Below are 24,656 nucleotides of genomic sequence, written 5' to 3'. Positions count from 1 at the left end.
AGGAGAGGCAGGTGGACGGGTTGCCTGTGCCAACTGGATATAAAATAGGTAGGAGGGGCAGGTGAATGGAGTGCCTGTGCCAACTGGGTATAAAGTAGGTAGGAGAGGCAGGTGGACGGGGTGCCTGTGCCAACTGGATATAAAATAGGTACCAGGGGCAGGTGGACGGGGTGCCTGTGCCAACTGGATATAAAATAGGTAGGAGGGGCAGGTGGACGGGATGCCTGTGCCAACTGGCTATAGAATGAGAAGGAGGGGGCAGGTGAAGAGAGTGCCGGTTCCAACCAGGTGTAGAATAGGTAGGAGTGGGCAGGTGGAGGTAGTGTCTGTGCCAACTAGGCAAAGAATAGATAGGTGGGGGCAGGTGAAGGGAGTGCCTTTGCCAACCGGGCATAGAATACGTAGGAGGGGGCAGGTGTATGGAATGCTTGGGCCAACTGGCTATAGAAAGTTTCGGTGCCAACCAGACTATATGGCTGCCTATTGGGATGGTGTGGTGCCATTTAGATTCTGACAATTTCAGATTGCAGCAACGCTACATATAAACAGTTTTATTAGAAGGGTAAAATCTAATCTGTCATACAATTTCCTTGTATTCTATCCTATGGCTATGCCAGTCTCGCATGAATAATGTGGGTATCTCTCCTGCAGTGCCATCCTGTGTATACAGTGTGCTACCTCTTTAATCATCCATGTTTTTTTAGTCCTGTTTCTGCTAGTCTCATCTTCTGTATTACTTGTCTGCCTCCTGATCTCATCCTCCCATCATCGCTCTATTCCTGAGTCTATCTCTTCCACATATCTTGCACCTCTCCAGCCTTCCCTACATCCCTGTCATTTCCCAGCCTGTCTTCTCCATTCTGTGCTATCCCCTCCCTGTGTCTGCCTGTGTTCTCCTCCTCCTTGTTCTATCATTCACCCTATCTCTCCCTTTCCTCCCCTCCCCAGTTCTGCTCTCTTCTGCCTGCCTCTCACATACACACAGTCCTGGAACTGCTGGAGGGATGAGTGCAGGGTAACAGGAGGAAATCTGAGTGTGGAAGGGGGGTCACACCAATGGTCCAGCAGAGCAGAATGGCCAGGACCCCTTCCAGCTCAACACAGGAGATCCAGATGGATGTGTTAGAGGGGCACAGTCTGCAGGTGAGAAGACTACAGCTTCAGCTACACCCATTCCTGTACCATCACTAATGCACAATTTCATTGCACATTTCTGGCTTTTCTCTCCATCACATAATATATACATATATTAGGATGCATAATGTATATATCTCTTGGCGATACATTGTATCAGGAGTGTCAACATCCAGAATGTATACTAGTACAGACAGAATGGTAATTTATAGAGGTGTTAGACATCCATGGAAAGAAATCTAAAGGAAGGTGGAGGGGTAGAGTGATTAGAAACTGCTACATAGGAACAGAAAAAGGAAGAGAATGGATGAAATGTGAACACGGAGAAACAGCTGGTATTGAGCAGGTAAACATAGGATGCATGGGGGATGGGAAGTGGAAGTGAGAGGGGGATGATTGCATTGCTGTAGCACTGAGAGGGTTAAGGAAGAAATATTTGACTTATTAATTTCCAAAAAGATAGGAACGTTGACATGTGCTTTGCTGTATATATACCAAATATTCGTGTTTTACCAAGAAAAACAATATTATGAATAATGCACCGAATGAAAATACATGCAAGAAGTTATCAATCCTATTTATGTAATACTAGTATATGGGAAGCACTGGTATATAGTATAGGAGCTAGTAAGTGGGTGTCCTGTGGTGTGATGAGTAAAAGTAATATTTGTCATTCCTCAGGAGTAGATACATTGCAATAGATACCTGGGTTAAATATATACTGTAGCGTTAAGACTGTGTTCCTGACCCTGCCATTTGTGGAGCCATGTACTCTGCCATAAATTGGAGTCCTATTATTGATAAAGTGAATGTGGGACCCCTGGTTTTGGGTCCCGAGCTTCAATGGCACTAATCAGGAGAGGTGACAGGATGGTACTTAGCTTACTTGGCTTGGATGGCATTAACGGGTGATGTGTCACATGGTGGCTGGAGTAGTTCTACCAGGGACAATATTACTGAAGGTATAGTATATTCCGGAATATCACAACCATTGTTCTGTTGCTGCAGCATTTATTTTTACTCTTCTTGGCAGGCTAAATATAAGAGAAAAAGTCGATTTAAGCGTTCAGATGGCAGCACCAGCTCAGACACCACCTCTAACAGCTTTGTGCGGCAGGTAAGTCATGCTTATCCGTGCTTTACACTATGGCCTGGTGTGTGCGGCAACACAAACGCAGGCCTCGCTAGGCCCTGGTCCTGGGTTACCATAGCAACCAGCACCAGGGAAGAGATGCTCCTACGTCAGGAGATGGAAATGACAAACACTAATTAACTGACTGGAAGAGAGGGAAAGAGGAGATGCTGTAGAATAGTACAGGGAGAGGGAGGTGGATGGAAGAGACAAAGAGACATACATATATAGAGAGGGAATCTGGAAAATGGCAGCTTGTGGAAGGGCACAGGCAGAGAAAGCATGATGGCAGGGAGAAGCAGGGAGGGAGGCGCATCACATGGGCCACTATGGAAAACAGGGACTAGTTCAGAAGGAAAACTTAAAGAAAGGATGGAAATAAGATGACTGCATTTGCATTGGTCTATTGTAACTGCTGCATCATGGGAAAATTAATGACTAGCCTTCTACCATGCTGTGCAGAGTTACACATGTATGTATGTATGGAACGTCTTACAAGTAGGACGACAATAGCTACATTTTGCACTGGAATACATATGGCAGTCAGGACGTTTATAGCTCGCGCTGTAAACTCTCTAATTCATCTCAGCAGCAGATTGTAAGCATGTAAAGAGATACACTGAGACAAAATGACAATTAAAGATCCGATTCCTCTGCTCTTCTGTCATCACCTGATCTTTTGTCATCATCTGCTCTTCTGTCATCATCTGATCCTTCTCTGTCATGTTTGCCTGTTTTTAGTAAATACTTTACACACACATTTTAAACTTAGACTTCTGCGTTGTGCCTTTCCTCTGTAAATCCTACAGGAAATGCATGAATAAACTTACAGCTGGTCATTATCGCTCTCGTTGTCAGTAAGGTGTGGCTGTGAATGTCAGTCCAGACTTGTGCCGAACCGAGTAGGAACAACCTATTGACAAGTAGAAAGAACGATAACACCCATTTGTCAACTGTTTCATACAGAGGCTTAGCTAGGGCTTTTGGGGGCAAAACTTCTGAGTGGGCCCCTAACCAGGTATCCCTGATTAATACTATAGTGTCGCACCCTACTAGTGGATGTAGGAGAACCTCAGCAGATCACTATGCTGTTACTGAAAAAAATCTCCATACAAACACAAGCATCGATATTACCGCCATATGGTGACAGTGGTAGATACCAGACGATACCAGACTTGCAGAACATATAAGACTACAGCACAGTTATAGATTTTCTGGTGGAGTCGTTCACGTTTCCCATCTTTTCCATCTGGCCCAGACCGACATGACGAATTCTCCAGCCAGGACTCGTCTGCAGAGATTACAGCAAATCCCTGCGGATTTTTCCTCACTGTTTTTGATAAATCCGCAGGGCAAAAACACTGCGTTTTTTTTCTGCGGATTTATTGTGGTTTTTGTGCGGATTCTACTGCGGTTTTACACCTGCGGTTTTTAATATGGAGCAGGTGTCAAACCGCTGTGGATTCCGCACAAAGAATTGACATGCTGCGGAAAAAAACCCGCAGCGTTTCCGCGCGTTTTTTTCCGCAGCATGTGCACAGCGGTTTTTATTTTCCATAGGTTAACATGGTACTGTACGCCGCATGGAAAACTGCTGCGGATCCGCAGCGTCAAAAACACCGCAGTAAAAACATAGTGTTATCGCCTGTGTTATCGCCTATGAAAGCACAGACGCGATTATGTCACTAAATGGCGTCCTGTACACTGAGATGTGCGACAGTTCAGAAGATAAGCTGGCACTGCGGAGAGCAGCGGAGGAACGGGGAGGAGAGGTGAGTATTGTATTTTACTGTTTTTAGAACACTGTGTTCAGATAAAACCGCACTGAGGACCATGGAGGGGATGCATTATACTGTATAGACAATGGGGGTGCTTTATACATGAGGGGGGATAATTCATACTGCATGGATCATGTGGGGATGTATTATACTGTATAGACAATGAGGGGGGATGCTTTATACTCCATGGACCAGGGGGGATATATTATACTTTATAGACAATGGGGGGGTGCTTTATACATGAGGGGGATGCATTATACTGTATGGACCAGGGGGGATGCATTATACTGTACGGACCATGGGAGGATGAACTATGCTGTATGGACCATGGGGGAATGCATTATGCTGTGAGGACCGGGGGGGGGGGGGGTGCATTATACTATGTGGACCATTGGGGATGCATTATATTGTATGGACCATGGGTGGTTGCATCATGCTGTGAAAATCAGGGGGGATGCATTATGCTGTATGGACTATGTGGGGATGAATTATGCTGTGAGGACCAGGGGGGCTCATTATACTGTATGGACCATGGGGGGGATGCTTTATACTGTATGGGACATGGGGTGTATTATACTATATGGGACATGGGGTACATTATGCTGTATGGAGGACTATGTGGGGCTAATAAAATATTTGAACTCTTACGTGGGAGTCTTTAAACTGTATGCAAACTATTACACAGTGTGAAAGTTTGTGTAAGGTCCATCATACTGTGTGGGGGCAATGTACAATGTGGAGATGTGTGGAGCCATTATACTACATGGAGGGCTGTGTGGGGGTCACAGTTGGGGGATCATACTGTGTTGGAGTTACCATACTTTTCTGGGACAGTTGCGGGGTGGGGTACAGGAGGGTCATCATACTGTACATTTAGAGGGTACCGTAGAGGAATTCATTATGGGGATGTCTTAGTGTTTGTGGGGCACTTTTGTTGACATCATCATCATACTTTGCAAGTGCGATAAAAGGGAAATCTAGGGCTTCAGTAGGAGGAAAATTAGAGGACACAGTGCCACACAGTAGATGCGGCAATAGGGACACATACAGCAGCAGCTGCTCAGTATTGGGGTATCAGCAGGATAAGGAGGTTGTGGATAAATGGAGACATGCAGGTCTCTGTTCACAGATGGAAAAATGAAGCGTATCAAGAAAAGAACACTGTCCCTACTGTGAAACATGGAGGAGGCTCTGTTATGTTCTGGGGCTGCTTTGCTGCATCTGGCACAGGGTGTCTAGAATCTGTGCAGGGTACAATGAAATCTCAAGACAATCAAGGGATTCTAGAGAGAAATGTGCTGCCCAATGTCAGAAAGCTTAGTCTCAGTCGCAGGTCATGGGTCTTGCAACAGGATAATGACCCAAAACACACAGCTAAAAACACCCAAGAATGGCTAAGAGGAAAATATTGGACTATTCTGAAGTGGCCTCCCATGAGCCCTGACCTAAATCCTATTGAGTATCTTTGGAAAGAGCTGAAACATGCCGTCTGGAAAAGGCGACCTTCAAACACGAGACAACTGGAGCAGTTTGCTCTTGAGGAGTGGGCCGAGATACCTGTCGAGAGGTGAAGAAGTCTCATTGACAGTTACAGGAATCGTTTGATTGCAGTGATTGCCTCAAAAGGTTGTGCAACAAAATATTAAGTTAAGGGTACCATCATTTCTGTCCAAGCCTATTTCATGAGTTTTATTTTATTTTTTTAAATCTGTAGAAAGCATGGTTGAAAAGCAATGTCTGACTTTCATTTGTTCATTTTCATAGATCTTTTATTTATTATTACTTTTGTCAGATTCAAGTTATTTCTGTGACCATTGTGGGCTTTTCTGTCATTAAACGAGGGGTACCAACAATTTTGACCACGTGTGTATATACTGTATATATAATATATATATGTTGAATATTAGTTATTTTATAAGTGCCTTTGCTGTGCTTTATGATAAGGCCTTCATAGGGCATTTGGGGTGATTGTGAGTGAAACTATACGTTATTTGCACTTTCAGCTTATTTAATTACTGTGCATGTAAGTTGCAATTATTGGATCGCACGTCTGATAGCATGTTAGCAATGTCACAAGTACCCCTAGTGTATGTAAAATTTTCCATGTTTTTTTCATTGATTTAGCCATTAGTGTCTAACCCAGCACCTGCTCCACTGTTCCTCTTAATAGAAGAGGCACTCAGATCAATGATCCCAATTTTTGATCAATACTTCCGGTGATGCACTCATTGTGGTTGTCCTGGAGCGATATATGAAGGCCCTGGCCTTACAGACAATTGCATGAATCATGTGAACCTCCCATTAGGATTAAGCTTGCTTCAAATCTAATTGTGGTCAGACAGCTGTAGCGACTTCCTTCCTCAGCCTGTTGTAGTGGATGAGTCAGTTTACCGGATTTTTCTGGAGATAATATAGGCTTTCTCTATGTTTCATAAAGATGGAAAAATATGCTTGGGAATGTGTTAATATATTTTCAGAAAGATATACATCCAATACATGTGACACTGTGCTGACGTAAAGGCAAAATCATGATTCCTAAGGATGGGCTGAGTAATTTCTGATCGCTTCTTTGATGTTCGACACATCCCTTGGTTTGTAACAATGTTAAAGGGATATTCCCATTTTGATAAACTTATGGCATATCAATCAAGTATGCCATAACATTATAATCGGTGGAAATTTGGTTGCAGCTCTTGGAAGGCCTAGCAATATGACTTTACTTGTAATGGTTGGAAAACTACTTTAAGGGTTCACACTCATCGGCGTTTAAAACATTGCCCCAATGTTGATCTGGAAAATAGGATGAGTGTCATGCAAGTGTCATGTGATTACAATGCGATTTTTCTCACATAGCATCCATATGACAACTGTATGACTTGTGTATTTATTGTGTTTTTTTCTCTGCAACTATTATTCTACAATCACACCCCCTGAGGAAGCATTATTTGTAAATGTACGTTGGGGAGTCTGGGCTGGTGCACTGCCAACTGTAGTGCAGCGGTAGCATGCTTATGCAGTGATGAGGCAGTGACCCAACAAAGTTCCAAACAAAAGTCTCTTTAACCCCTTAGTGACAGAGCCAATTTATTACTTAATGACCAAGCCAATTGTTACAATTCTGACCATTGTTACTTTATAAGGTGATAACTCTGGAACCCTTTAATGGATCCCGCTGATTCTGAGACTTTTTTTGTGACATATTGTACTTCATGTTAGTGGTAAAATTTATTCGATATTACTTGCGGTTATTTATGAAAAAAACGTAAATATGGCAAAAAAATTTAAAATGTTGCAATTTTTAAACTTTGAATTTGTATGCCCTTAAATCAGAGAGATATGTCACACAAAATAGTTAATAAATAACATTTCCCACATGTCTACTTTACATCAGCACAATTTTGGAAACAAAAATAATTTTTTTTTGTTAGTAAGTCATAAGGGTTAAAAGTTGACCAGCAATTTCTCGTTTTTACAACAAAATTTACAAAATCATTTTTTTAGGGACCATCTCACATTTAAAGTCACTTAGAGGTGTGTACATGACAGAAAATACCCCAAAGTGACACCATTCTAAAAACTGCACCCCTCAAGGTGCTCAAAACCACATTCAAGAAGTTTATTAACCCTTTACATGCTTCACAGGAACTGAAGCAATGTGGAAGGAAAAACTTAACATTTAACTTTTTTTTTACAAACATTTTAATTCAGAACCAATATTTTTTATTTTCACAAGTGTAAAAAGAGAAAATAAACCACAACATGTGTTGTGCTATTTCTCCTGAATACGCCGATACCCCATATGTGGGGGTAAACCACTGTTTGGGCACACAAGAGCTTGGAAGAGAAGGAGTGTCGTTTAACTTTTTCAATGCAGAATTGAGATCGGATGCCATGTCACGTTTGGAGAGCCCCTGATGTGCCTAAACAGTGGAAACCCCCATAAGTGACACCATTTTGGAAACTAGACCCCTTAAGGAACTTATCTAGATGTGTGGTGAGCACTTTAAGTCCCCAAGTGCTGCACTGAAGTTTATAACGTAGATCCGTGAAAATAAAAAATCGTATTTTTTCCACAAAAATGATCTTTTTGCCCCCAAATTTTTATTTTCACAAGGGTAACAGGAGAAATTAGACCACCAAGGTTGTTGTGCAATTTGTCCTGAGTACGCCGATACCCCAAATGTGGGGGTAAACCACTGTTTGGGCGCACAGCAGAGCTCGGAAGGGAAGGAGTGTCGTTTAACCTTTTCAATGCAGAATTGGTTGGAATTGAGATCGGATGCCATGTCGCGTTTGGAGAGCCCCTGATGTGCCTAAACAGTGGAAACCCCCCACAAGTGACACCATTTTGGAAACTAGACCCCTTACAGAACTTACCTAGATGTGTGGTGAGCACTTTGAACCCCCAAGTGCTTCACAGAAGTTTATAATGCAAAGCCGTGAAAATAAAAAAAAATTTTTCCTCAACAATTATTATTTAGCCCCCAATTTTTTATTTTCACAAGGGTAACAGAAATTGTACCACAAATGTTGTTGTCCAGTTTGTCCTGATTACGCCGATACCCCATATATGGGGGCGACCACTGTTTGGGCACATATCGGGGCTCGGAAGGGAAGTAGTGACTTTTTAAAAGCAAACTTTGATGGAATGGTCTGCGGGCGTCATGTTGCATTTGCAGAGCACTTGATGTGCCTACACAGTAGAAAACACCCACAAGTGACTCTATTTTGGAAACTAGACCCCCCAATGAGCTTATCTAGATGTGTGGTGAGCACTTTGAACGCCCAAGTGCTTCACAGAAGTTTATAACGCAGAGCCTTGAAAATAAAAAATCCTTTTTTTTCCACAAAAATGATTTTTTTTAGCCCCCAATTTTTTATTTTTCCAAGGGTTATAGGAGAATTTGGACCCCAAAAGTTGTTGTCCAATTTGTCCTGAGTGCGCTGATGCCCTATATGTGGGGGTAAACCACTGTTTGGGCGCACGGCAGAGCTTAGAAGGGAGAGAGCACCATTTGACTTTTTGAAAGCAAAATTGGCTGGAATCAATGGAATCTTAATCCCAACCCTAACTCTAATCCCAACCCTAATCCCAACATACCCCTAACCCTAATCCCAACCCTAACCATAACCCTAACTACAAACCTAACCTTAATCCCAACCCTTACCCTAATCCCATCCCTAACCCTAATCCCTAACCCTATTCCCAACCCTAATCCTAACCCTAATCCCAACCCTAACCCTAATTTTAGCCCCAACCCTAACCCTAACTTTAGCCCAACTCACTTTAGCCCAACTGTAACCTTAATGGGAAAATGGAAATAAATATATTTTCTTTATTTTATTATTTTTCGCTAACTAAGGGGGTGATAAAGGAGGGGTTCATTTACTATTTTTTTTATTTTGATCACTGTGATAGGATCTATCACAGTGACCAAAATGAACCAATAGGAAAAATCTTCCTATTGTTGCCGGGTGCATGCGCCCGCCATTTTCTAACCGGAAGAAGACGCCAGCGGCCGTGGGGGGAAGCAGGAGGACCCAGGGACACCGGGAGACACTGGTATCGGTGGGCGATTAGGGACCCTATTTCTCTGTCCTTTGATGTGCGATCACTTTGGAGGACAGAGAAATTAAGTGGCAAATCGCGCTTTTTCTTTTTAATAGCAGCGATCGCAACCCGGCTGTGCACACCGATACAGTTACAGTAGTGTAGCTCCGGGTGGGCCCCCTCAGATCACGGGCCCTGGGTGACCGCCCCCTCTTCCCCCCTGGTAGCTACGCTACTGCCCTAAGAGTTTCAGGCGAGTGTCACATGTTTTTTTCTCAACTAGAATCCATATTCAATGTGAGTGCAAGTGTGTGTTTTTTCCCTCAACTAGCATCTGTATGACATACGTATGCAATGCGTTTTGTTTTTTTTCAAATTCAAGTTTTTTATTTTTGAGTTTAGAAAGTACAAGAAAATACAATACAAATAGTACAGGGAGTAAAATATAACTATAAATCTATGCATGACTACAGAACATTGGGGGTATAGGGAGGGTTTTCCATCAATATCCCGATCAAGCATGTATTTTTCCATATGAAAGATAGAGAGGGAGCAGACCACGGCAGACCACCAATCAATAGAGACTGATTATTGAACATTGCTGTGACAACATCCCGGATAATCTTAGTTGGAGGCTAGATGGTAGGCATCAGAGTTTTGAAAAAACTTCCAATCCCTCCAAATCACACAGTATCTACCAATATCAGCCGGTGAGAGGGCAATCAGATGCTCCATCCTATTAAGGAGAGAAATCTCCACAAACCATTCCTCCACGGTGGGTGAAGTAGTGCTTTTCCAATGTCACGGAATGACATTCTTAGCCGCCTGTATTAGGCAGCCTATTGACGACCTTTTATACATGTGTTTACTTATTGGTGAGATTGATAAGAGGAGGGCTTCTGGTGTATTAGGTGTAGTCAGACCAGTTATTTTCTCAATCAAGGGAACCACTTTTGCCAAAATGTATTTATTTTAGGGAACCCCCACCATATGTGTGACATTGTTCCCTCCCCCTCCTCACACCTCCAACATCTGTCTGAGACCACTGGGCACCATCTATGAAGGACCGCCGGTACCCGGTACCATCTAGAGATAATTTTGTAGGAGGTTTCCTGAGCTTTGGACCCTGTGGAGGTTTTATGTATTAGGAAGAAACACTTATCCCATTGTGAGTCAGAGACGGACTTCCCCAGTTCCCTTTCCCATACATCACAAAATGCTGGCCTATTGTCTGTTACCTGGGCAATGAGGAGATTATAAAGTAGGGAGATGGAGTGTGTGAGGCTATGTGCACACGTTGCTGAATTGCCGCGGAAATTTCAGCAGCAATTCTGTATCTCCCTGCAGCGGGTAAAATGCATGCGGAATTGGCATGCATATTCCCGCTAAACACTAGCGTTTTGCAAGCGTAATTAGCTTGCAGAATGCTAGCATTTTCCAAGTGATCTGTATCATCGCTTGGAAAACTGATTGACAGGTTGGTCACACTTGTCAAACATAGTGTTTGACAAGTGTGACCAACTTTTTACTATTGATGCTGCCTCGCGACAATGACCCCAGATGACGTAGCATCACGCGAGACCACTACGTCATCACAGGTCATTGTCGCAAAGCATCACTAGGAACGGGAGCTGCCGGGAGCATCGCTAAGGCCTGTGCTGGATCCGGGGGCCGCCAGAAAGTGAGTATATCACTATTTTATATTTTAATTATTTTTTTAGGGCCTGAGGAGAGTCTCCTCTCCTCCACCCTGGGTACCATCCGCACATGATCCGCTTACTTTGTGCATGGAGGGCATAGCCCCATGCGGGAAGTAAGCGGATCAATGCATTCCTATGTGTGCGGAATCGCCGCAATTCCGCACAAAGAATGAGCATGCTGCATATTTTTCCACGATGCGATTCCGCCGCGGAAGAATACGCAGCATTAGCACAGCATTGCGGAATCCCATTGAATTCAATGGGTTGTGTTATGTATGCGTTTTCACAGCGAAAAAACAATGGCAAAAATGCATACAATCCGCAACGTGTGCACATAGCCTGAGGGGTGACAATGATAGACACAGTTTTTCAAACTTTGTGAGATCTCTATGAAGATGTGTGCGCTTCTTCATAGTTGAATAGAAGTGTTGTAATTGACTATATTCAAAATTAACCTTTGGGGAAGCAGCTCTTCCCTGTAGAAAGTCATTGAGGGGGAGCAGCGAAGTATTGGAGATGACATCAGAATTTAATATTGGATGGGATTTGTTTGAACTGAGAAATCTATTTGCAGATAGGCCTGGTGGGAAATCCGGATTATGTGAAATTGGGAGCAAAGGCCCCTGGGGTCGATTAAGGATAAGCTTTTTATGGGGATCTCAAAGCTAGAACAGTGGCTTAGGTACTACAGTATATGACATGAGGCCAGGAGAGGGAACAGTTAAATGGGCACACCATGGGAAAGTGGTAAGAGCTTTAGGACAAATGGATTGAGCTATTTTGACCCATAATTTCCCCTCTAAATGATGGAAGGAGTCCAGGATTCTAGTGTGCAATGCGTTTTTTAACATCAGCTTTTACATACGGTAATTCTCTATGTCAATTAAAGCTAGTTTTCTAACTAATAAAATAATCTTATATACAGATATAGATAGATAGATTTTAGGACTTCAAACAAAGGAAAATAACAATACACAGTTCTCATTGAAATCAATGTGCTTTCTGTGTACAGCATGGACTGGAAGAGTCCTCCAAACTGGGAAAGTTTCTGAATATTTTCCCATGTTACAAAGTTCATATGAGTTCATGCCGCCGGGGGGCGCAGCTTCGGTGACGGCACCACTAGTCACCGAAGCTCCGTCCCCTGCATTTCATTCATTCCCCAGTCATTTACAGGTAGGAGCGGCCGCATTAGCAGCGCTCCCGGTTGTAAATGTAAATGCCCCCAGATATGGATTACTGCGTGGGACTTGACTGTACGGCAGACAGGTATGGGATATTGTTGCTTTTTATTTTGGAATTTTTTACAGGACAACGAGGGCTTCGCTTGGATTGAGCGTGCAATGAAGATGTTAAAACCTGTGTGTTTATTTATTTCATTAAAATACTTTTTTCTTAGTGTGTGTGTTTTATTAACTCTTTCACAACTGTGGGATTAGTAATGGATAGGTGTCTTATTGACACCTGTTCATTACTAAGCCAGCTTAATGTCACCTTACAATAGCAAGGTGACATTAACCCCTTATTACCCCATATGCCAATGCCACAGGGCAGTGGGAAGAATCGGGCAAAACTCCAGAATTGGCGCATCTAATAGATGCGCCTTTTCTGGGCAGCTGCGGGCTGCTTTTTTAAGGCTGGGGGGGCCCATAGCCCCTTACCAGCCTGAGAATAGCAGCCCGCACCTGTGAGTTTTTTGCGGGGTTGGTTGAAAAATATATGGGGGGACCGCACGTCGGGTTTTCTTTCATCCCTTCTCCCCTTCCTGCTCTGCTTTCAGCTGAGCATGGGAGAGGGGATGACAGCCAGCTTCAGTACCACACGCAGGGGAACAGCGCTTACAGTAGTGCTGTTTCCCCCGTGGCTGTCCGTGCGCACGGAGGAGAGTGTACACTGTTTTCCGTGTGCACGTGTGCGGGATGTATTGCAGTACGTGCCGCCGGTAAAAAAACAGATATGTCTACGTGTTTTGCACACGGACACATGGTTTGTGAAAACACGCTGACATGTGCATAGATAGACCCATTCATTTGAATGGGTTCTGCGTGTGTCAGTGTCTCCGGTACGTGAGAAAACTGTCACTACATGTACCAAAGGCACTGACGTGTGAAACTGCCCTTAGTGTGAAACCAAAAATCCATGTGATTTTCATTTTTTTTCGTCAGACAACACATAGACCCACCGAGTACGTCCTCAACATCACATCATCATAATACAACAAGCCTCGAGTTTCATGGATCTCATTCTCAGGTCCATAATTTTCATGGTTGTATGAAAGGATCAGTAAGACTGTATGACTAAAATCGGACAGCATTTGGACATTTCACATGTGTGAATGCACCCTTAGTATAAATTCACACATCTCAATTTGAAACAGACCGCATACAGATGCAGCACCGATGTTTGCAGTCTGTTCAATCCATCGACCCATTAATTGAAAAGTATGAATTTGATCTATGAAATGGACCAAAATCACAAATGTCTCCGTTTTTTTGTGGACCATTTGCTTGCAAATAAAAGACGTTTAGAATTGTAATTTGTGCATGTGCTATCTGTTGGATAGCACACATACGAGAAAAGTGTCCATATGAATGAGGCCTGATGGATCGCCATCCTGAACATTGGACCCTCTTAATTATTTTACAATTCTCTAATAGGGAAAATTAAAAAAAAACAAAAAAACAGCTTACCGCATTTATAGATGAAGAACATCCCTTTACATTAACCGCAACCTGGGTGCTGCAGCCATATTACCCTGGTACTCCCACAAGAAGCTTCCTTTATTCACGTCTTCCACGCACAGAAGACTGCAGAGTATAACACTTCTCTCCACAGAAAAGAACAATTAGCAAGTACAGTTATTTTTAGTCATGTATTATAGAATACATGTTAAACCATTCCATACTGTTAGAAGATAAAGGTTTTCATACAGATATTTTCTATAAACCCATAAATCCAGATAAAACTCTCTGTGGATTGGAGGTTGTAGGTGGTATATGTGTGGTGGGGTTGTAATGGATATGATTATATTTAGCTTGGTGGCTTCTATGGACACTACCCATGCTGCATGTGTGGCTTAGATGTTACTGTGTGAATAGGGTTCCTGTTGGGTATTGTGTGCCACCATTATATTCATGCACAGCATATTTAAAGGGAACCTGTCACCCCCAAAATCGAAGGGGAGCTAAGCCCACCGGCATCAGGGGCTTATCTACAACATTCTGTAATGCTGTAGATAAGCCCCCGATGTAACCTGAAAGATAAGAAAATGAGGATAGATATTACGGTACCGTCTCACATTGGCACTTTGATCGCTAAGACGGTACGATCCGTGACGTTCCAGCGATATCCATATGATATCGCTGTGTCTGACACGCAGCGGCGATCAGGGACCCCGCTGAGAATCGTACGTCGTAGCAGATCGTTTGAAACTTTATTTCGTCGCTGGATCTCCCGCTGTCATCGCTGGATCGGTGTGTGTGACACCGATCCAGCGATGCGTTCGCTTGTAACCAGGGTAAACATTGGGTTACTAAGTGCAGGGCCGCGCTTAGTAACCCAATGTTTACCCTGGTTACCATCGTAAATGTAAAAAAAAACAAACAGTACATACTTACATTCCGGTGTCCGTCAGGTCCCTCGCCGTCTGCTTCCCTGCACTGACTGTGAGCGCCGGCCGTAAAGTGAAAGCAGAGCACAGCGGTGACGTCACCGCTCTGCTTTGGCCGGCGCTTACACAGGATGCAGGAGGAGTGCAGGGAAGCGGACGCCGGGCACCGGAATGTGAGTATGCGTTTTTTTTATTTTACGTTTACGCTGGTAACCAGGGTAAACATCGGGTTACTAAGCGCGGCCCTGCGCTTAGTAACCCGATGTTTACCCTGGTTACCCGGGAACTTCGGCATCGTTGGTCGCTGGAGAGCTGTCTGTGTGACAGCTCCCCAGCGACCACACAACGACTTACCAACGATCACGGCCAGGTCGTATCGCTGGTCGTGATCGTTGGTAAATCGTTTTGTGTAACGGTACCCTTACTCACCTGGGCAGGCGTCCAATCCGATGGGTGTCACGGTCCGGTCCGGGGCCTCCCATCTTCTTACGATGACGTCCTCTTCTTGTCTTCACGCTGCGGCTCCGGCGCAGGCGTACTTTGTCTGCTCTGTTGAGGGCAGAGCAAAATACTGCAATGCGCAGGCGCTGGGCCTCTCTGACCTTTCCCGGCGCCTGCGCACTGCAGTACTTTGCTCTGCCCTCAACAGGACAGACAAAATACACCTGCGCCAGAGCCGCAGCGTGAAGACAAGAAGAGGACGTCATCGTAAGAAGATGGGAAGCGCCGGACTGGACCACGACACGGACTGGACCGCGACACCCATCGGACCGCAGCGGGAACGCCCCTGGGTGAGTATAATCTAACTTCTTTTTCTCATCTTTCAGGATACATCGGGGGCTTATCTACAGCATTCCAGAATGCTGTAGATAAGCACCTGATGCCGGTGGGCTTAGCTCACCTTCGATTTTGGTGGTGACAGGTTCCCCTTAAGATGGGGACAGATTGCTAGATATTTCTGTTGTGCAGGGTTTCTCCTTATGTTCCAGTTTAATTTTGCTGATCTGTGCCACTATTCTTTATAAAAACATGATTCTGATGTATTTTCTCACATTATGTAAGTACTCATAATGTAAAGTGTACCCCAATGCTATGGAAATTTGTAAATCAAGCATAGCTTACCTAAAACAATAGGCCTACAATATACTACCTGTTCTTTGGAGAGCACAAAATCTTCTGTCTCTGTAATATATTACAGTTATATGAAAAAGTTTGGGCACCCCTATTAATCTTAAGCTTGATGTTGTATAAAAATTGTTTTTTTTGCAACAGCTATTTCAGTTTCATATATCTAATAACTGTTGGACACAGTAATGTTTCTGCCTTGAAATGAAGTTTATTGTACTAACAGAAAATGTGCAATCTGCATTCAAACAAAATTTGACAGGTGCATAAGTATGGGCACCTCACCAGAGAAGTGACATTAATATTTAGTAGATCCTCCCTTTGCAAAAATAACAGCCTCTAGTCGCTTCCTGTAGCTTTCAATGAGTTCCTGGATCCTGGATGAAGGTATTTTTTACCATTCCTCTTTACAAAACAATTCCAGTTCAGTTAAGTTTGATGGTCACCGAGCATGGACAGCCCTCTTCAAATGATCCCACAGATGTTCAATGATATTCAGGTCTGGGGACTGGGATGGCCATTCCAGAACAGTGTAATTGTTCCTCTGCATGAATGCCTGAGTAGATTTGGAGCGGTGTTTTGGATCATTGTCTTGCTGAAAGATCCATCCCCTGCGTAACTTCAACTTTGTCACTGATTCATGAACATTATTGTCAAGAATCTGCTGATACTGAAAGGAATCCATGCGTCCCTCAACTTTAACAAGATTCCCGGTGCTGGCATTGGCCACACAGCCCCAAAGCATGATGGAACCTCCACCAAATTTTACTGTGGGTAGCAAGTGTTTTTCTTGGAATGCTGTGTTTTTTTGCCGCCATGCATAACGCCTTTTTGTATGACCAAACAACTCAATCTTGGTTTCATCAGTCCACAGGACCTTCTTCCAAAAATAAATCGGCTTCTCCAAATGTGCTTTTGCATACCTCAGCCGACTCTGTTTGTGGCGTGCTTGCAGAAACGGCTTCTTTCGCATCACTCTCCCATACAGCTTCTCCTTGTGCAAAGTGCGTTGTATAGTTGACCGATGCACAGTGACACCATCTGCAGCAAGTTGATGCTGCAGCTCTCTGGAGGTGGTCTGAGGATTGTCCTTGACTGATCTCACCATTCTTCTCTGCCTTTCTGATGTTTTTCTTGGCCTGCCACTTCTGGCCTTAACAAGAACTGTACCTGTGTTCTTCCATTTCCTTATTATGTTCCTGACAGTGGAAATTGACAGGCTAAATCTCTGAGACAGCTTTTTGTATCCTTCCCCTGAACAACTATGTTGAATAATCTTTGTTTTCAGATCATTTGACAGTTGTTTTGAGGAGCCCATGATGCCACTCTTCAGAGGAGATTCAAACAGGAGAACAACTTGCAAGTGGCCACTTTAAGTAGCTTTTCTCATGATTGCATACAGCTGGCTATGAAGTTCAAAGCTCAATGAGGTTACAAAACCAAAAAAGTGCTTTAGTAAGTCAGTAAAAAGTAGGTAGGAGTATTTAAAACAAGAAAATGATAAGGGTGCCCATACTTATGCACCTGTCAAATTTTGTTTGAATGCAGATTGCACATTTTCTGTTAGTACAATAAACCTTATTATAAGGCAGAAACATTACTGTGTCCAACAGTTATTAGATATATGAAACTGAAATAGCTGTTGCAAAAAAAACAATTTTTATAAAACATTAAGCTTAAGATAAATAGGGGTGCCCAAACTTTTTCATATAACTGTATTTGCAATAAGTGTCCTATTTTGATGAAAACATGCCATATGTGTTAGGGAAGCTGTTATATTTACATAATCATATTTTAATAGGCTAATATATGGACATAATAAACACATGGATGTTTTGTAAGCTGGTCTCGATTCAAGGTGCATCAGAGTAAGATACACCAATTCATTGTGAGGCAAGAGTTTGAGGAATGTTCTGCCACGCTGAAAGCACTTGGTCATACAAATCATGATCTTCTGCTGGCAACTCCCTTTACAATTGACAACCAATGGTGTCCCAGATGTGCTTCATGAGAGACAAGTGTGGAGATGCTGCAAGCTATGGTAGCACATTTAGGCCACTCCGGCTGCTCACAGTAGCACGAGCAACATGTGGCCTTGCATTGTAACGATTCAAAATGGCTCCTGAGACACTCTGAAGAAATGACCGTGCCACAGTTCCGCAACCAAATCAATGTAACGCCGGGCTGTTAGAGTACCTGGACTGAAGGCTAGAGGGTCTGGCTACAGTATGTTATGCCACCCCACACCGCAATCTCAGGAATAGGACCGATGTGATGTTACTTCATGAAGGCTTGTCCATGGCTTTGTCCACATGGTGTCCAGACCGGCTATCATTTAGTCCAAAACAAAAGCAGGACTCATCATTGTAGAGGATAGACCTTCATTCCAGCCAAACTCCTCTAGTCTTCATTCCAGGTAGACTAACAGATCAATGTTATATTGATTTGATTGTGGAACTAGAGCTATGGACATTTTTTCATAGTGTCCCAGGAGCCATTTTTCAACCAAGCAACGCCAGACCGCATGTTGCTTGTGCTACTGTAAGCAGTCTGTGTGACCTAAATGTGTTACCAAGCTCTACAATATCTCCAGAATTGTCTCCCATTGACCATATCTGGGACGTCATTGGTCGGCAATTGCAAAGAGAGCTGCCAACAATGGATCTTAGTGATTTGAGTGCCCAAGTGCATTCAGTGTGACAGAACATTCCTCAGACAAGCAGTAATAACCTCAATGATCGCAAACCAAGGTGTGTTAGTGCAGGAAATTCTGCTTGTTGGAGCTCATATTACTGAATAAATAGAGAGGTTTTAAAAAAATTGGTTTCTATAATAGAAAAATAGATTGATTTTGATTATTATTCTTAGCTGATTTTACTCAATTTTTTTTATCTGAGTTATCGTTTTTACCACCAGTATGACATCCATTTTTCTTGTAAGCGAAAGAAGGTGAAGTTTCCTAGGATTTTTCTACCCAGTAGACAATGAAAAATGGACAGCACATGGATGACACATAGTTGACATCCGTGTGCTGGCCTTTCTGAATTAAGAGACTCATTGACTTAAATTGATGATTTTGATTAAAAAAATTAGATTCAAATCAGAAATATCTCCCTTTTTATTTGCCCACAGACCATCAGAAAAAAAAAATGTACAGAACACCTGTGTGAGACACAACCCCTACATTTGATCTAGATTTACATTCAGATTTTGCTTACAATGCATGGAAATGCAACTAAAATATGGTTGTCAAAACTCATGGGACAAAGCACAAAAGTTTAAAAGAACAACATGGTCCAAACCGGTATGTAAACACAACTATGAATGAGGCAACAAAACAAAAAGTACAATAATGTAAATGGAAGAAAAATATTTAAAAAATGAGAAAAAAATTTGCAAATATATGTAATAAATAGATGGGGCAGATAAAACTTACAGTGCAGATTTTGTCAGCTTCCAGGAATTGCAGTCATAGCTCAGTCAATCTCATTTCCAAGTGTCAAAGAAACCTCTATTAGTAACAGGTGACAATAATATCCCAGCACTGAATGGCTAAAGAGCCAAGAGATGGCAGCTCTTAACTTGGACTGAAGCTGTAAATATGTTCTTTACCACTGAACTGTAAATAATCAGCGTGCTTCTTATAAGAAGATGTTTCTATTCCTAGAATAATGCAGAGCAATCAACTTGCCTTGAAAGCTAAACTAAAAAAAAACAGACGTCTATATTCTCAAAAACTGGGAAAATCACAATATAAAATGTAAAAGTGTCTTATAAAAATAGGTTGTAATGCATGCCTGAAAAAGATGTGTAAAACATTCTGTACTTCTCTCAGATTAAACCCACTGAACCCACCAGGAAAATAATTTTCACAGCCCATCCTATTCTTATACAGAATACATGCCTGTCTCGTACTTAGTTTCTGTGGGATTAGGATCTTATGATAGTCTGGACCCACTGGTGGATTCTGAATCTTGGTGATGTTGTAATATATATGCATGTATTCCACTCAGTATATGAAGGCAATACAAAGGAAACATGAGATCTTTGCAGTCTTACTCATGGTGACCATTAACCCCTTTCCGAAATAAGGCGTAATAGTACGCCGATGTCAGACTCCCCTGTTTGGTGCGGGCTCCAGCGCTGAGCCCGCACCTTTCCGGGCACATGATAGCTGATTTGTACAGCTGACATGTGCCCACAACAGCCGCAGGTGGAATCACAATCCACCCGCGGCTGTTAACCTATTAAATGCCGCTGTCACTCTGACAGAGGCATTTAACTTGCGCTTCCGGCAAGCACTCCGGAAATCCTGCCCATGGGTGACCCAGTCACGTGATCGCAAGTCATCGATGGGTTGTCATGACAATTAGAGGTCTCCAGCAGACCTCTATGGTAGTCATAGCCAGAGTGCTATGAGCGCAGCCTGGTAGTTGGCGCTCATAGCAAGTGAGCATTTCTGCTACATACATGCGATCTGATTATTGCCTGTATATACCAGAGCTGATCAGACAATGGCAGCTTCTAGTCTCCCATGAAGACTATCAAAGCATGCAAAAAGTAAAAAAATATGTTTTTAAAAATATAAAAAAAAATAAAAATAATATATAAAACTTCAAATCACCCCCCTTTCGCTTCCCCTGACGAAGCTGCTGTGGCAGCGATACGCGTGGGGTTTCTTCCTCACACCCCATCTTCATTTCATGCCGACTTTCCCTGGCATGTGCATCTGCATGACTTCTCCAGCTTAGCGACCCCGTGGCTCCAGCTTGCTCCACTCCTGACTCGGTTGAGTATCGATGGCATATGCCGCTTTCTTACACACTTAGGAGCGCTGTGTAGCCATTTTTTTTTATCACTTTTTACATAGGCGCCATCCTCTCCTCTAACAGGTAGCAGAGGGATTTATTGTACACCGTATTGGACCACCTTTTTCTTCTAGCTCATTGTTTGGTTTATTTTACAGGTCCTTTAGAGCTATGGCTAATGTACTGGTGATTAGGTGGTGCCAGGCTTAATGGTTGACTTAGTGGAGCATGTTTATGCAACATATATCTTTATATATATATATATATATATATATATATACAATTTTTGCAGTTATATTTCTGCATAGGGGTGATGTGTTTACACTTGTTGTAATTTTAAATGTTTTTATGCTTGTTGTGGTGTTGAATAAAACATTTTCTACTTTTCTATATTACATGGTTGTGCGGGCCTGATTTAGTCCAATCCTTTTTTCTTCGTCTTGGAGCTGATTTGTACAGCTGACATGTGCCCACAACAGCCGCAGGTGGAATCACAATCCACCCGCGGCTGTTAACCTATTAAATGCCGCTGTCACTCTGACAGAGGCATTTAACTTGCGCTTCCGGCAAGTACTCCGGAAATCCTGCCCATCGGTGACCCAGTCACGTGATCGCAAGTCATCGATGGGTTGTCATGACAATTAGAGGTCTCCAGCAGACCTCTATGGTAGTCATAGCCAGAGTGCTATGAGCGCAGCCTGGTAGTTGGCGCTCATAGCAAGTGAGCATTTCTGCTACATACATGCGATCTGATTATTTCCTGTATATAGCAGAGCTGATCAGACAATGGCAGCTTCTAGTCTCCCATGAAGACTATCGAAGCATGCAAAAAGTAAAAAAAAAATATTTTTAAAAATATTAAAAAAATAAAAAAATATATAAAACTTCAAATCACCCCCCTTTCGCCCCATGCAAAATAAATCAATTTAAAAAAAAATCAGATATACACATATTTTGTATCGCCGCATTCAGAATCGCCCGATCTATCAATATAAAAGAAGAATTAACCCGATCGTTAAACAGCGTAATGAGAAAAAAAGTAAAAGCACCAGAATTACATTTTTTTAGTTGCCGCAACATTGCATTAAAATGCAATAACGGGCAATCAAAAGATCATATCTGCATCAGAATTGTATAATTAAAAATGTCAGCTCAGCATGCAAAAAGTAAACCCTCACCCAAAACGAGATCTCGAAAAATAGAGATGCTACAGGTATTGGAAAATGGCGCAATGTTTTTTTTTTTTACAAAATTTGGAATTTTTTTTCACCACTTAAATGAAAAATAACCTATACATGTTTGGTGTCTGTGAACTCATAATGACCTAAAGAATCACACTGGCAGGTTAGTTTTAGCATTAGTGAACATGGTAAAAAAAAACAACTATGGGAGTGCACTTTTTGGAATTTCTTTCCCGTTTTCCAGTACATGGTATCTTAAAACCATTGGTGTCGTTCAAAAGTGCAACTCGTCCTGCAAAAAACAAGCCCTCACATGGCCTTTTTGACTAAAAAATAAAAAAGTTATGGCTTTGAGTAGCAGGGGAGCAAAAAATGAACATGCAAAAACAAAAATACCTCTGGTCCTTAAGGGGTTAAATATAATTCTTCACAGTAGAAGGGAGGTAACAGTTTATAGGCATACATCTTTGACAAACCAGTCTACCGTCTACCAGAAAATTTTAAAGCACTTCATGCTTCCCTCTGCTGACCAGCTTTTTGGAGATGGAAATTTCATTCTCCAGCAGGACTTGGCACCTGTCCACACTGGCAAAAGTACCAATACCTGGTTTAAAAACAACATTATCACTGTGCTTGATTGGCCAGCAAACTCCCTGACCTTAACCCCTCTATGGGGTATTGTAAAGAGGAAGATGAGAGACACCAGACCCAACAATGAAGACAAGCTGAAAGCTGCTATCAAAGCAACCTGGGCTTCCATAACACCTCAGCAGTGCCACAGGCTGATCGCCTCCATGCTACGCCGCACTGATGCAGTATTTGATGCAAAAGGAGCCCCGACCAAGTATTGAGAACATTTACTGAACATACATTTCAGTAGGCCAACATTTCGGATTTTAAAATCATTTTTCAAGCTGGGATTATAAAGTATTCTAATTCACGGAGACAATCACTTTTGGGTTTTCATTGGCTGCAAGCCATAATCATCAACATTGACAGAAATAAACACTTGAAACACATCACTCAATTTGTAATGACTCTATATAATATATGAGTTTCACTTTTTGTATTGAAGAACCAAAATAAATTAACTTTTTGATGATATTCTAATTTTGTGAGATGCACCTGTATAATGTAAAAAAACCTCAGAACTCTAACATAACGTGAAAGAGAATGGATGTTTTATTGGTTCTGCAATCCTCTGCGATCTGATGAGGGCAGGTAGATTCAGTTTAGCATAGCCGTTCACAGATGTACCCAGAGGTAGGAAAGCTCCAGTCAAAGTTGTCCCCTGGTGTTCTTTACACCAACAAAAACCTCCAACGTCAATATCCCCAACCGATTTGGTTGAATAAGGGTGATTTGCTTGTGAAAACCTGACAACTCCTAATTTGGTTTCTTTGGGCAGACTTTGTGCAAGCTACTTTATCTAACAGTTCCCAAAGGTATCCTGGACTTTAGCATATAACCTTTATACAGGAATAGTGGCTTAAAACAGGATTGTCCATGGAGTTATGGCTGGAGCAAGCTGGCAAAGGAAGGTCAACTGGTGGGGTCAAAACCAGAGAGGGCAAGTGCAAGACAAAAATTAAGAGCCAGAGATGAATTCAGAAAGTATTTAATGTCTGATTCTTAGGAACAGAGTCAGAGGCAGAATTATAAGACACATGAAGGGTCAAAATTTAGAACAAGATGTGTACACAATATTTTCCATAAGTATTTAAGTTATTTATTTTATTTATTTTTTTTTTTTTCAAAAAAGCATCTAAGTCTTTTTTTTTAAGACATTGACTGTTTTTGTTATTACCAACTCCTGAATAAGACTGCTCCACAGACTCTCATGATAAAGAAGGCTTGTCTACTCTGGAGATTAACAGTTTTAAAGGAAACATTTAAATATATTTTTTATATGGGTCATTTATGTACTTTTACAAGTTGATCATGTCCCCAATAGATATCTCTGCACAAGACTAAATAAATTAAATTATTTTAAATCTTCACACATAGCTAAAATTACGCCATGTCCCTTATTAATTTTGTGCCTTTTCTTTATACATTTTCAAATTCCTTTTTTTTTCTATGAACTGGTGCCTAGAATTATTCCACATCCTGTCTCACTAATGCTTTGCAAAGTGATAGTATTATGTCCCTGTTCCGCGAGTCCATGCCTCGTTTAATGCATGACAATATCCTTTTGGTCTGAGAAGCTGCTGAATGAGATTGTATGCTTTGTTTAGTTTATGATCTACAAATACCCAGATCCTTCTCTAGAAGTGACTCTCCTAGTTTTGCACCCCCTAGAACATACCTAACTGACTCATCTTCAACTCCCATATCGGCCAAATAATATACTGACTCCATCCAGGGCACTTAAGGCCATGACGATGCTGGCCTCAAGACCCAGTGAGTGGAAGCACTTGGAGCTGAAGAGAAATCCAGGAGTAAGGAGGGTAGTCAGGTTGTCTACAAATCCAATTAAAGGGCTGAGTATCGTAGAAAATCAATTATTAAAGGTGGAAAATCTTTGTGAGGCCCATGATGACCATAATCCATAGTAGTTTTAGACCACAGCTGAATTGAAAGCTATGCATTTACATGCTTGTACATTCGAAAGGCATGTCTAACTCAGTAATGGGG

At 42.2% G+C, this 24,656-nt stretch overlaps 1 protein-coding gene across 4 annotated transcripts in view; it reads left to right on the top strand.

Annotated features, from left to right (window-relative positions):
* Positions 1–934: 934 nt before the first annotated feature.
* Positions 935–24,656, top strand: part of CACNB1 (calcium voltage-gated channel auxiliary subunit beta 1) — a 159,330-nt gene continuing 135,608 nt past the window's right edge. For 2 of the 4 annotated variants that reach the window (XM_077252325.1, XM_077252328.1), the window contains exons 1-2: positions 936–1,143; positions 2,168–2,251. In XM_077252325.1, the coding sequence (XP_077108440.1) occupies positions 1,057–1,143; positions 2,168–2,251 (171 nt within the window). In that variant the 5' untranslated portion in view covers positions 936–1,056. Of the gene's footprint in view, positions 1,144–2,167; positions 2,252–24,656 lie in introns of all 4 variants that reach the window. The other 2 variants (XM_077252323.1, XM_077252329.1) reach the window with 2 other exon arrangements.

The sequence above is a fragment of the Ranitomeya variabilis genome, chromosome 4 (genome assembly GCF_051348905.1).
Source record: "Ranitomeya variabilis isolate aRanVar5 chromosome 4, aRanVar5.hap1, whole genome shotgun sequence".
In the NCBI taxonomy this organism is placed as follows: domain Eukaryota; kingdom Metazoa; phylum Chordata; class Amphibia; order Anura; family Dendrobatidae; genus Ranitomeya; species Ranitomeya variabilis.
Note: the sequence above shows the minus strand (reverse complement) of the source record. Positions and strands in the feature narration are given on the sequence as shown.